The 15,231-nt window shown below is 39.1% G+C and overlaps 1 protein-coding gene across 1 annotated transcript in view; it reads right to left on the reverse strand.

Annotated features, from left to right (window-relative positions):
* LOC108883868 (probable G-protein coupled receptor 158) overlaps nucleotides 1-15,231 on the reverse strand; it is a 61,347-nt gene that overhangs the window by 40,828 nt on the left and 5,288 nt on the right. The window contains exon 2 of the mRNA XM_018677417.2: nucleotides 11,003-11,108. Within this exon, the coding sequence (XP_018532933.1) occupies nucleotides 11,003-11,108 (106 nt within the window). The remainder of the gene's footprint in view (nucleotides 1-11,002; nucleotides 11,109-15,231) is intronic.

Genomic DNA, 15,231 nt, shown 5'->3' on the forward strand with positions numbered 1-15,231 from the left:
TCAAGGTTGCCTGTCAATCACGTATAGACTTCTTCAAAGAAAGGCGCCCTAGGGGGAGGATATTTTATTCCAGAACTGAGACCTGATCCTTGCATAAAATGCTAATTTAAGGTAAAAAAAAACAACAACAACAAAACAACAACAACAACAACAAAAAAACATGTCCTGGAACACTTTAACAAAGCTGTTGATCAGTTTGTGGTGATTTACCCATTGTGCTATTTACCTAACTCTCACTCCAAGACCTGTAAACAGGCTTTGATGTGTAAAATCAGCAGAGGTCCCCTTTAAACTACACTAATACTATAAATATCAAAGCAACATTCATAACTAAACAGCGCAATAAAGCCCAACTAGTGCTTGTTCATTTGCCTAACAAGTACAAAATCGCAGGTTTTACCACAACCCCCAGCAGAGCACTACATAAAAATATCACTTTATACTAACAGGCAAAGCGTAAAACATACTTCAAATGCATGTGAAAACAATTCCTCCACAGACTGAAGCACCTGAAACCTAAAAATGAATTGTGTGTAACTTTCAAATGAGGGCCCCTCATGTTTGGACTGCAGCCGGTGGTACCTGTTTCAGTTTTCTCACCATGTAATTTGATAAAAAGCTGTGAACACGACACCAAGATGGGAGTTGGCAAGAGGGAAAAAGAGGCAGAGAGAAAGAGGGAGCACTCTGCGTCCCTCAGAGATCTATAAATACACTGAAAGCATTAAACCCTAAAAGCATTACAATCATTCTGTCCCCTGGGTAGGGAATCTGCCTGCTGCTGTTTCACAAGACTACCAACCACTGAAACAGTGGATGTCTGAAGAGACGAGACCTTGGACTTAAGCCTGTCTGGAATTTCTCCATCAATTTAAGGGGCAAAAACAGCTGGTTATTGATTGGTGGCTTGTCGCGGATATAGTGCTGTGGCTAGGGAGGGAGTCACCGGGAGGGGTGAGCTGAGAGCTGCTGTTAGTTTCCCTGCATCCTTACAGGACATTAGCTGAGTAAGTGATGAGATTGTAAATTCAGACATTCAGGGCTGTGATTTATATTCCATTTTCTTAAGAGGACAAAATGTTCAAAAATGTTACCACTGACTGGCTGTGCAGCCTAAGGAAATGTGTCAGGAGTGAAATGGAAATCTCACTTGGCATTTTAAGACTTATGAGACAAGCCCTCAGTTTCCCCACACAGACATCTGGGTGGGTGGTCCCCAGCTCCCTTCGTGGATTCAACTGGGAGGCCTCACTCAATTAAGATCCAACTGCTGCTGCCGACTTGACAGGCTCTTACATTTTGCCGTGGCAGCCGCTGAGCTGCAGGCAACAGATTAGAGAGTGAATGGTGTTTCTCTGTGGAGGATGAATCCTCCCTGACGACTGTCCCTCTCTGCTGTCACTCCTCATCCCTCCCTCCCTGTCTCGTCCTTCTCTCCATCCTATATACATCCTCGTCCTTCCTCTCTCCTTCCCCACCTCATGCTTTCATGCGTCATCAACCTAATTAAAGATCAAAGAAATATGCTGGACTTGTCGGAATATACTGCAGAGCAGAGGAGAGCTACCTACAGTTTAAGTAAAAAACCTAGTAAATATTATATGTTTTATATATAATGGTGTCTTGTTGGAGTTAAATAATAGCAAGTTTCCTGTGTAAAAGATTTTCCAGAAAGCAGGCGTTAAAGAGCTACTGCAGAAATTTTATGTATATATTTGTGGTATATTTGGAGCAATTTCGTGATACTTGTAAGTCTCTGCCCTCCAAGAGACAGGTTTAAAGGTGTAATATGCAGGATTTGTCAGTTGCTGTTTGTAAACACACAATTCAAAACTGGTCCCCTCTTCCCCGACTCAACAAGCAAGGGAGCGAGAGAAATAGCAGTAGCATTCTGAAGTACAAATAAACACAGCCACATCTCCGTACAACCCTGCGGGAAGGTGCCACAAGGCTGGATTTTGAATGAATGCAGCCAGAGCTCAGTCCCACCCTCAGTCAAACAGACACAGACCTGCAGCTCTTTACATATCCATGACACCGACAGAGAGCAGGACAGGGGTCGGACACAGCAACATTATCTGGTCACTATGTTTTTATAGAGTCCCTCACTCCATGCATGCTGTTATTGGCTGGAGGCTATACACCAGCTGCCCAAAGGCTGCAGCCCAGAAATGTCCTGAACACAGCAAAATCAGAATAAGAAAGTACAGGAAAAGTGTGGGGTTGCTGCGGATAAATACATCACCTTGCACTTCTAGGTGGTCAGGAGTGATAATTGAGAGGGATTATTTATGTATGAGCCTATACATTTTTTAAATGAAATCCTGTGTATTATATTTTTAAGAAATAGTGGTCAAAATCAAGGCAAGGGGGGTACATGTATACTATGTTTTAGTTCTCGGTTTGGGTCAAGCTCCAAAAAATACTCCAAAACTACATTAATACAACATCTCCAGCACAAGTTTTAATAAACAGTGATATCAGACTTATCAACAAGGACAGAGGGACACAGAAGGACATAAAGGCAACAACATCAGGTCTATCCTGTTGCATGGGTGTGAATCCTGGCAGGAAACCAGAGCTGATATGAAGGATTGAGGCCTTTTACACTTTATGCATCTTCTGATCTAAGATGATCACCCTTTTGGAAGTAAAAACAAAAAACAAAACAAAGACAAGAACATCATCACCAAAATGTGGGAGGTGACTGTGATGGCTGGACCATGGGTTTCCAGATTACATCCCAAACAGCTGAAATGAGATGGACTCCCCCAGGCAAAAGAAAACCTGGGACGCCAAAGAAGGACCTGGCAGAGAACTGTGACGAGCTAGCCAAGATTAACTTAACTTGGGGGGGCGGCTCATGTTGCCACAGATAGAGAGAAACTGAGGGAGCTCAGTGTGGCCTTATGTCCCACAGGGAACAGGATTAAATGAGGACATCCGAAAACACTGGATCCTGCTCTTCCTATAACTCAACTTGATAGTACCATTTCACTAGACGTCTCTTTCAAACATCATGCCCCCTGTATATAACCAAAGAAAAGTCTTAGCAGAGATAACCCTTTTAATGTCATCAGACTTTGCTCTTCCTGAGCCACTGTAGACCCTAGTCAACTGTTTTTACAGTACTGCCCATAATTAATAAACTAATATTGATGTGTTAAATTGGTTTAAATTGGTAAGTCCCCACTAATATATATATATATATATATATATATATATATATATATATTTTTTTTTTTTTTTTTTTTTTTTTTTTTCCCCACACACACATGTATATATGACCTATTATGGTCACAGTAACCATAATGGGTCCTTTCCCTAATTGTTATTCATGAAGCAGTGTAGCGGTGTCACATGTAAAATCAAATCAATTATTCTTTATTCCTCTAAGAATAAGAATACAAAGTATAAAATATAAATGCAGTATTTTCTTTTCTAAAACATGCAACGATAACTGAAAAGACTATTGTTATTGTTAAAGTTTGAACCTGTAAACTTTGAGTGATTTACTGAGACTAAAAAGCCCCTCAGCTAAGACATTTGACCCACTGAATGTTTTATTAAAGAATGGAAGGATATTGCAAAATTCCCTTTTTAATATAAAGTGGTCATGGTGAGTGCACCAGCGCTGAGTGGAAGTGGCTATTTTAAACACTTGAGTAATAATGTAAGACTATCTGTGGTCTTTTTTTGTTTTGTTTTGTTTGATATGATTTTCATATCAACAATGATCCTGCAATAAAATGATTATGGTGAATAATGTGACCAAAGCTTTCATTAGACCTGTATATAAAATATGGATACTAATTGTAATTTTTCTTCCAAATTATGCTGCATTTGTGGACAGTTCCTATTAACCACCTTCTTGCCATAGTCTGCAAACAACTGTCTAAATGTACAGTAGAAAAAGAAATAAGCTGACTCATACAAAAAGGACGAACAGAACAATAAATCATAACATACCAAGTTATAGCTGCTGGATGCTGTCATACCAAACACCTTGCAGTGGCATACATGTTTTGCATGAGTGCGAGTCCATTTGAAAAGAAAGAGTTACAGTAATGAAGGTGTGTAGGATCATTCAGAAAGGTCATGGGCTTTGATGATAGGGTATTGGTCTTGCCTGTGAATTCATGCTCTGTTATGTACTGTATGTTCCCTGCAGCCCACTGCAGAGAAAAATGTAGAGTTGAATGTACAGAAAGCCTCTTGCCTTCATTAAACTGAGGGTTTATTTACCTTGGTTTGAACTTCTTCTGAAATGTGGCTTCGAATACAAACACTAATGGTCTCTTTGATGTTGAAAAAAGGGAGAAAAATACTTTAACACACACACATGCAATGCCAGCTCTTGTACAGATGCTCTAAGTCTTGAAACACTTCAACCCAGCTTTTGCTGTAGAGCTTCAAATTCCCTGGAGGAGAGACAGAGAGCCTCTGGCAGAACAAAACAGAAAGAGGAGAGTGTAACAGAAAAAGACAGGTTTTTTTCTGTCTCCTCTGCTCCTCGAGTCACCTTTTTTTTTTTACCTGCTAGAGATAAGGCAGGTAAAAACAGATCTTGTGAGTGTCTGCTTTTCCTGACAAATGCAGTCTGACATACCTTAAAAGAAACTCCAATCCAGGATATTCCTCCTGCCTAAATATCCTTTAGTACTAACATTCTACACAATGTCTTATTCAGCTGTGTCTTCCTCTCATTCTGTACAGCATTTATACTGACTTTAAGATTTCTGAAGCTTAAATCTCTTAAGCTTAAATTCTCTTTCTCTGCAATGTGCCAAAAAAGATAAGGACTAGAAAAGAAATGCAGCGAGGCAATAACAAATATTTACATTTATGTCCCTTTTTTCACTCCATATAGCCCACAGAGCCAGCCTGGACTCCTGCAACAGGGCAGAGCAGGACCACGTGTGTCCAGGTAATTAATTTTTCAGATGAGAGGAACTCACACATCGCTATAAAATAGAAGCTAAGCTGCAGCCAGAATAATGGTATTGCTGCTTTTTCTTTGTCAGATTGTGCTGCCCATGTCTACATAAAGGTAAACCCACAAATGAGGTGCATACACCGGGGGAAGCTGGTGTCACCAATTTATGTGGTGGAGGGTGTTGCTGCAGCATATAAAGCAGCAGAGGAGGGTGACAAGTTTTTTTGCATTTATGACTTGGCCACTTTATATGATGATTTAATGTGTTAGGCTGGCAGAAGCAGAGAATGACATGTTGACAGATGGGGGGATAATTTCTGGCTTGTCTTTCATCAGAGGAGTTAATTGGCTTCAAGAAAATGGAGGCAGGGATGAGGAGTAAGGGTGTTAGAAAAGGAAAGGAGTGGAAAACAACAGAGTGTAAGAGAGATGAGGAAGGGGTAACAGCCGAAGATAAAATTTAGGAGAGTGTGAATAGCCATGGAAACAGAGAGTGTGGAAAAGAGAAGGAAGAAGGAGAAGAGGAAGTGTAGCTGATTGAACAGAGAAAGCAAGAGGAGAGACAGAGGGGGTAACCCTACTTGGCTGTCACAGCGGTTTATACTCATTAGCAGAGCTCTGCCTTTGAAGCCCTTTATCTCCAGCGGCACGTTTTATAGACCCAGGCAGAGAGAACACACACACACACACACACACACATATGCATATGCAAACATATCACACTGACATTGATGCTTACTTACGTTTAAAAAGTACACACAAAGAGAAAAAAAACACAAAAACCTACTCAGATGCGTCCAGTCACAAATCACCCACACTAATCATTCCCAAGTCCTCGGCTAATTATATAAGCAGCGGCTACTTATGTAAGATGCTTCCCCTACAACTGACTATCCATAATGCATGAAGTCTTGTATTTGGTTCATGGTGGCACATCCTACCTTCCTCCACAGCCTAGTTGTATCTGGGCAGACCAGAAAAAAGATAGAGAAGAAGAAGAAAAAAGATGCTTACAGCTAAACGGTTACATTAGTGAAACCAGCTAACCTGCTTTAGTTTCTTTTTTTGATAACCTAAGTTAACTTAATGACTTGGATAGACACCAATCAATATGTTTTATGTTAACAGTAGATCAAATAGACTATGTGTAATGTAAAAGTGGACAAACCCACAGAGAATTATCACCCAACACTGCATATTCCCTCACCTCTATACAGCATTTTAGCATCTTTTATGCTACATTCTTGTAATCTTGGTGTTCACGCATTATTTCTAGATGGTTAGCTACACTAAAAACAAGCTACAAAAAGGGTACAGTTTCTTTTAAATGAGCTAAATCGACTACATTAGAACTAGTAACAGATTTTACTTAGGCATAACTGCCAGTGATAGCTGTTGACAACTATCTATAGACTTTTAAAAAATAGTCTCACATGTGAAGTGCATGAAGTTGAAATATGTATATTACTTTATCCTAACCAGTTCTTTAGTCTTTCTCGCCAATTAGGAGCATAGCTGTCGAAAATTCACAGCAACTTGTAATTATGACTGGGAGGTTAATGTGAGTAGTTTTCCCCACTAAGCTGGTTCTAATTAAAGTCTGACCAGTGTAGTACAAACTTGTTTGTCATCACATCATTGGTTTTCCAGCCCATTAAATCTCTCATCAACCACATTTTCAAATGCAGAAGAAAAGCTCTCAACCCTCCAGACTGGAAACACATGATACACACTGTGCAACCGTGTGCATCATGCATGTACAAGTGTGCGACTTGTGCAACATAAAAACAAGGGTCTTGTATTCCATTGGTTGGCACAGTTAAAAAGTGAGGAATCATATTTTACAAATGAATCAAGGAACATGTAGAAATTTAAGCATCATGCTGTGTAACAACCTCAATACACTTTATTAGTGTGAATTTAAAATCATTAGCATTTGTGTAAGAAAAGAACTTTGTGTCAACAAAACATTCTGCTAGCTCTACCAAAATTTTAAGGTTGCGAGTGCATGGCTCCAAGGTGAAAAAGTTAGTCTTAAGTGTCAGCAGTGATACATCTACTATACATTACCTGCCTGACAAATGGGAGACAGACAGAGTTTGCAACACTGCCTAGTGAATGTTGAAGAGTTTTTTGCTAAAGAGATAGATATTCCCTCAGTAGACCAAAACAAAACTAAAAAAAGAGTAAATGTTCAACCTACATTTGTCATGTGGTAATTCTAATGTTACTACGTGTCTGCTGAATAGAAATAAGCAACTGTTTGCAAACATTTTTTGTGTTTACAGCTTGTGTTGTTTCCAAGTTGCCTTAGGTATCTTTAAACTGCCTCAAAAAGAGGACACCTTGCTAAAAACTAACTATTCTTCATTACACAGAACAGAGTAGAAAAATGGCAGAGTTAACTTAAACCTTATCTCTGCTACAAAATGACTGAGTCATTACATCACAGTAACATTGAGGTGGGGACTATTGTGGTAATACTCCACACCCAGCAGAACACATGATGCACTGTCACATTACTAGAGACTGTCTCATTATTATCTTTCTCTCTGAGACAGAGCCTCAGGGTGTGTTTGTACTTGATGGGGAAAGCAATGAGCCTCAGACTGACTTTCCACAGCCCATTTCCCAAAAATTGTATTTAGTGAGATTCAGAAATGAACTGTTTTTTAATGGGAACATTGGAACAAAAAAAAAACAAAACCTTTCTCTACCTTGACTGCGATAAGAAGCTAAGAAAACTTTCATTCTTTTCAATAAAGTCTTATCTAAATGTGGTATCTTGTGTGGTGCACTGACATACTTTTTAAGCAACCAAATCATTTTTTCCTGGAAGCTTTCGACTGCACAGTTTTCAGACTTTGATTTGAACAAGAAAATTGAGGTAAAGTCCCAAAAGAACTACACCAAAGCATGGGTAATGGGCTGGCTGAACAACAGCAATAAGCAATTGATTACATCAAGTGGGAACAAGCTGGGAAGAAAAATAAGAAGAGTGAAGCACTGAGAGAAATAACACAAAAATAAAACTTGGCAGGGGGAAGAAGAAACAAGGCACTGAACATTTCACATCCAAAATTTAAAGCAAAATGCACATTATATACAGCACTGTGATACGTTGAAATGTACAAACTTGGAGAGGATATGCAGTATATTGTTTCAATCATATTCAGACTAGTCTATATAATAACTAAAAGGTGCTTGCTTTTCCACTTATTTTGTAGCATTTAAGCCATGCTTTAAAGCCTGCAGTTTAATTATATTTGCCAGAAATTCACTTACCTTTTGAAAATTATGACAACTCTTTATCACCTCTTGTTAGCTGCAATATGGTTCTCGCTTCTATTTATATTACAGTGACATAACTGACAGCATGGAGATATTACAGAAGCCCAAAGAACTGTTAACTCTCAAGTCTTGCCACATTCTTGGAAGTCAAAGGTGATGGAAACTTTTTTGCCTCATTGAAACTATATTTTTTCACTAGTGGCATGGCTCTGCGGATGGCAATGCCAGTCTGTCGGTTGTTTGGTCCAGAACTTTGGTCCAGAGTGAAATATCTAAAAAAAAATATGGGAAGTATTTCCATGAAATTTGGTAAAGTCAGGTTATTTTCTCTACCCTCTTCTGGAATTTGTGTTAAAAGCTAATTAGAAATGAAATCTCATACATGCTAAACAAAGTTGTTAGCTTTGTTGTTGTGAGCATGTTAGCATGCTGATGTTACCGTGTCGCACAAAGACAGGTACTAGCATGGCTGTCTTGTTCTTTTATGGCTTTATAATCATGGTACCTCTGCATCCACATGTGACCTCTGTTGAACGGCCTAAAACAGTGAACAGCTGCAATATGTCTAAATTAATACTGCAAGCAAAGTCTGTTCCAAATGATGATATCATTACTCTATGAAATAATCCATAGAGGGATAAGACTGATGACATTGTTACAAATGCATAGAGTTTCATGGTCAATATTCGTCCCCTCTAACAAAACATTTATAATGAATGTATATGAAGTTTTAATCCTGGGGTGTTTTGTGGATTTGAAATCCTGCTTCCCACATTCCTACATTTAAAACCACAAGAGACAAATAACACAGCTGATTCAAGGTGGTACTGAATCATTGACTACCACTTGGCCAAATATGGAGTGTGAAGGAAAATCATCAGAGGAGAAGAGTAATGAGTGGTAAGCTCTGTAATGATCCTCTGAAAATGTCCTCTCATAGTGTTTTATGTCCAAATTTATTTACAGCATATAAGCTGTTTAAGAGCAAATGTTAGCCTAGAGAAAAAGTGATAGGTACACAAATGTGCATATTAAAACACACAGAATACACATCTAAGATAATTCAGAGCATTTAAATCAAAGTGGTCAAAGACAGACAGGCTGGAATGGCCATGGTAACTAAAAAGCTGTGTCTACCCACCACTATGATGATAATAGAAACACCACACCATCTGCACACACAGGCAATACAGATCTGAACAGAAGTGAACTACAACACTATCAGCGACACCACTCACCACATTTTACCAGACCCCAGCCATGAGAGAACAGCTCATGAAAATGGAACAATACAGAGAAAGCAACACAACAGATCAAGATGAACATGGAGACCTCCCGTGCCTTCTTCTGTAGTCATTTCTCCCAACCCGTGACACACGGTGAGGAGGAAGGCACACAGACAAAGAGCATGGTCAATTATTCACCACATCTTGCTGCAATCCATTACACTGCATTTATTATACATCATATGGCCAGCGACATGCTATGCAAGCCTGAGCAGCTACTCTCCCCTGCTGGAGTTGGAGAGGCTCCCTGCAATTCATCACATAAAACTAACGCATTGGCAGTGACACAAGCGAGGTAGTGAACACACAGGCAAGCCCACACACTGACACACACACACACACACACACACACACACGTAAAAAGTACACAGAAGCTCCGACAGACACAAATACAGAACTGTGTCATCGCTCTCTGTCTCTCCATCACGATGCAAAGTGACAAAACATGATATATAGCTGCTGCCAGTTCCATCACAACAGTCACGGAGGTAAAAACACATACATATCACCATCACCATCTCTCATCATCATAGACAAGGACCCTACAGCACATTCACCTAAGTCTACAGACAGTGGATTATGGTCTAGGCTTTTGCATTCCCAGATATTTTACCATGCAATGATGAGAACTGCTGGGGGCACGGCTCTGTGGATAGCAGTGTCATTCTTTTGGTCCAGATTGAAATATCTCACCAACTATTGGATGGATTGTCATGAAATTTGGTATAGATGTTCATGGTGCCCAGAGGATGGATCCTAATCATCTTTGGTGATCCTCTGATATTTACCTCTAGTGCCACTAGCAAGTCAAAGTTTTTACATATCAAGTTAAGTATCTCAACATTTATAGATGGACAGATCCACAAAACTGTGTCCGCTTTAAACCAAAATGCATTGTTGTTTGTCCATTCCACAAACTTAACCACATGCTCATTATTGTAACCATGACAACAAATGTCAGGTATACCTGCTCCCATGGAAGGGGCTATTTCAGGAGACGCTCCAATGGGTCGTATCAGAGGGTTGGGACAAACAACCTATGTGGCTGTTTAGGGGAGTTGTTGGGCAGCTCTGCTCTTTCAGTTCTGGTCAATTACTGATGCTCTCGACCAGAGAGCATTAGAGTGAGAGAGCAGGTTAAGGACACTTTGATAAGAATGTTTGTGAGAGGAAATGGTGAGCAACGCTAATGTCCAACAGTAACATCTCTTGTCTCTTTCAAACCTTTACTGTTGGATAGTATTACAATGTCTTTGTTTTCAGGCACCTTTTTGCCATATGTTTGAGTGGATTTTTAAGGATATAGTGAGGATACTGAAGGGTGTAATACTACTAATACTTGAATGTAACAGTGAAATAGGGTCACGTCATTTACAATACACCATGATGAGAAAATTGACAGCTAAAGTAGAATGAGAAAAAAAAAGTCAGTTTATTACTAATTGGCAATGACTGTGGTGAAGACAACCATACTGTAGAGCAGACTCACTTCCATACTGGTGAGATTACAGCGGTGAGTCCCAGCGAACCAGCCACTGTTGGAGCACTGGTCGATGTCCACATCTTGTAGGTTCACATCCACACGAACAACACCCCTGCCAGAAGGAAAGAAGGGAGGAGAGAGGGAGGAGAACAGGAGTGAAAGAAGGGGAGCAAGGTACAGAGGATGAGTAAGGAGTAATAATTTGAGGGACAGGAAATAGCGAGATTAAAAAAATTGGAAATGATAAGAAGATGTGGGGTGAGGTGGTAGAATCAGTAGATTGTGATAAGTGATAACAATGAGGAAATATAAATATAAAATAAAGAAATATATTTCATGGGGATATAAGAGGAGTGAAATAGAAGACAGGTATGTTGTAGAAGTGACATAAGTGAGAAAGAGAAAGAGGGGAAAAGGTGACAAAACCATACAGGGTTAAGCAAATAGGTGTAAGGGAAAGGAGGCAGAGAAGGCCAGAGTGAAAGAGAGGAAAATTAAAAGGAAGAAGGAAACAGGGGAGAGCAAGGTGGTAACAGAGAGGAATTAATGAAATAGATCAAAATTGGGAAAGAAAATAAGAGTGATGGAGGTGAGTAATGAAGAAAGGGAGATAAAGGTAAAGAAAAAAGAAATAGAATCAAGGTCGAAAGGTTAAAAATTTGCAAAACAAGGTTGTGCTACTTACTGCAACAAACATTAGAGATCCACTGTGGGTATATGTCCACACCTCTAATCTGATATTAACTGCCTGTGTGTTTATATTCAAATATAATTTCCATCAGCCTTACAAAAGGCCAACTACCTCATGTTCCCACTGGATGAAAAATGCAGTTTCTTTGGAGTTTGTTCACTTTATTTAAACCTCCTTTACATGCAGCCGTGTGCTTTCTGGAGTTTATTTTGGATGAAGCATGGTGTGCTTACTAGATCACAAGATAATCCAGGCTGTTGTGTTGCAGGTGGTTTGCCTTCTGTGATCATAACATTATGGTACTGTGAAAAAACCAAACATGTTGATTCTTCAGTGCTATGAAAGACAAAGTCAGCTGTCCTGGTGCTGGCTAACTCACCACAGACCAGGAACTGAAACAGTACTTCTAAAGTTAGCAAGTTAATTATACTAGTAGCTAATATACTTAGCTAACGTCAACAGCTAACGTGGTTAGCTAGCAAACTAAATGTTCTGATGGAGTGATTTTGTGCCACTCGTATTGGCATGGCTAACATTAACTTGTCATGTTAGCATTATATGTTCTTGCCAAACAAGGGGAATATAACGAATTCTTTTAGTATTGCTAGTTTGCTATTCTGTCTTCCCCAGTTTCAAATCCCATGGCTCCAGCCAAGGATTTCTGTAATTATTTTCTAATGACTGAACCTCCTGCAATATTTACTCTTAATTCAGCTCATTTGCTTTACATCTATCAGCAAATAACATTTGCCAGAGAGCACAAGCTTGGTGAGTTAACTTATTATCTAGCGTTGTATTGGAAATCAGAAGTTCCTTTAATTTCCATAACATGAACAGCAAATTAGGAGCTCCATTCATTTTCATTTAGTTTTGCTGTTGATACAGACCTCAGAGGGAGAGAGAGACAAAAAAAAGAAAGACAGAAAGGCCAGACCAGGCAGGGAAAGAAAAGTGAACAGTAAGAATTTGAACATTGTTTTCCCATCGCTCATTATTAGTGCATGAAGAGAGAGGCCTTTTTTAAAGTTAAGGTGGTTGTCATGGTTGTCAGTACAGGTTTCAGAGAGAGACAGACCTGTGTGCTGTAATGAGCACGTTCCTCTGATATTATTGTTAAAAAACAATTAATCTCACATGCAATACCAAAACTAGTGTATTACACAGAGGTTGTTCATGCAGGCATCAGAGAAAGATGGAGGCAGACAGAGAGAGAGAGCCCGATAGAGCCAGTCAGCCAACACCAGTTATATAATGAATTTAATCGTTTAAAAGTTAAAATGCTGTGCTTGTACTGATAATGTTTTCCCTTCTATTGTATTTGAGAAATGACTACATAGTATATTATGTAGAATTGCAGGAAATGACATGAATAATTCCTAAATTTTCTGGGGGAGGACCTCCACACTCCCTGCCAATTTATGTCTCCACCACTTTCCAAATCAAAGCTCACACCCCCGCTGAGTGTAAAGATTGTATTGTTTTGGTTATAAAAGGACACAGTACAATATCAAGCTGCTTTCTCCTTACATTTTTAATAAATGAAAGTTTTCCAACCAAAAAAGAATAAACAGTTTGTTTTTACATTTTATCCTCATTCGCTTCATTCTTAAACCCTGGTTCTTCTCTTCTCACTTTCATTTTTTCAACCAGCATTTGGTGGTTGCTGTCTCTATCAATCACTTATTGAAGGTTTAAAGGACAGTTACTACAATATTCACTGTATTTTTTGTTATTATCAAAAAATCATTGAAAAGACCAAAATTAACCATGTGTTAGTCTATCTCTCAATACTTTAGGATTTCCACAGCCTGTCAGTCCTGAGTCTACTTGTTCTTTCTGAAGCCATTAATCTTTTCATTTGGGTCATAAATATACATTGTCATTTAAGCTGGACACTGTCAGTTTTTGCAAATACAAAATAAATAGTGACTTTATCAGGGACTATGTTCAGCCATGGATTTATACACATTAGGTGCTCTCGTGATTACAGCTGTAGGATGGGGTGTGTGGGACTGAATCAAAATAAACTACAGTATCCATATTCATCAAAATAAGGGAACAAGTTACCCATTGCAATTGTGTAGCTCAATTGTGTAATTATAATAGCTTACAGACAACAATGCAACTCTAATGGCACAGAGGAATAAGTGAGACTGACTTTGTATGCAGTTTATCATGTCCCACATCCTCACATATTACATTGTATTGTTAGGCAACATTTAGAGGTTGTGTGAGAAAGCATCAACCATTTCAGCACATGCCCCAAAACATGTTTACATTTAAAGGACAAAGCCCTCTAGTGGCCATAGTAATTGTGATTGGAGCAAAGGAGGAGTCACATAGGCTGGAGGTCAAGGTGGATGCATGGGTCAACAAATGCTGGACTCTAACCCAAGAGACTGGTGTTTGTTTCTCAAGCCAATTGTCAATGTTGTTTCTTTTAACCATGACCACGGCTGTTCTATAACATTTACCCTGTGTTTATTATTGTAACCATAATGACGAAACCAAGTTTTTATTATAACCCAAACTGTAATCTATTCCTAAATCTAACCAAGTAATTTTTGTGCCTAAACCAAATCACACTTTTACTTTGACATTATCACAGCATAAAAGGGTTGATTACTTATTTTTCAACAGTGCCTTGTAACAGTTTATCTGTAGCATATCTATTTGTTGGACAATACAGTACACATACAATACTGGTTAGTAGGATCAGTTCATTGGTGTTTTCTGTTTTCATATGATTTGTTGACAAAAAAAAATAGTATATCACAAGACTTATCCTTAAAGATATTAATTTCATTTGTGTTGTCTCCTAATATCTATTCAGCAACATTGCAGATGTGGTGTTTCCCCATCAAATGAGAGAAATCCTTAACATTTTTCTCTGCTTGTGGACCCAAACATCCCTGCATGAAGTTGGTGCAGTTTTAAGTTCAATGCATGGAGACTGCAAGCCTGTGCAGCAGTGAGCTATCACAGATCCAAACTGTGAAGTGAATAAGGTTAAATACTGTTCAGGGATGTGACTGCAATACAGCATTAGAGGAAAACTGCCTGGGACTTCAACTAGTGGAACTAAGTTCACTTCAGCTATTGCCATATAACTCACTGTGCAGAGCCAAAGCCAACTTATATATCTTTCTGTGACTCTTTAACACAAACATGTTAAGTATGTTTAATCTTGATTTACCCTCTTCTGTCCATTCCCTCTGCCACTGTACAATCTGTACATTCTTATGTATTCTCTCTCCCTGTCTCTCTCCTTTATGGTTTTGTGGATGATCCTGACACCCGTTACCTCCATCTGCCTGCTGGGCAATGGAACAAACAATCATTGGAGCGGCTTTGGCCACCATCTCTCAAGTGAACAACGAAACAGAGAGAGAGGGAGGAAAACGTTTTGATACCTGCAGAATGTGTGTGTGTGCGGTCCAGTCTTTGTTTATAGGTCAGGGCTCAGTATCAACTAAAAACAGTAGAAATAGCAGTGGGATGTGATAGATGTCAGATATGAGAGCCATCTGTGGAACCATGCAAG

The sequence above is a fragment of the Lates calcarifer genome, linkage group LG4 (genome assembly GCF_001640805.2).
Source record: "Lates calcarifer isolate ASB-BC8 linkage group LG4, TLL_Latcal_v3, whole genome shotgun sequence".
Taxonomy (NCBI): domain Eukaryota; kingdom Metazoa; phylum Chordata; class Actinopteri; family Centropomidae; genus Lates; species Lates calcarifer.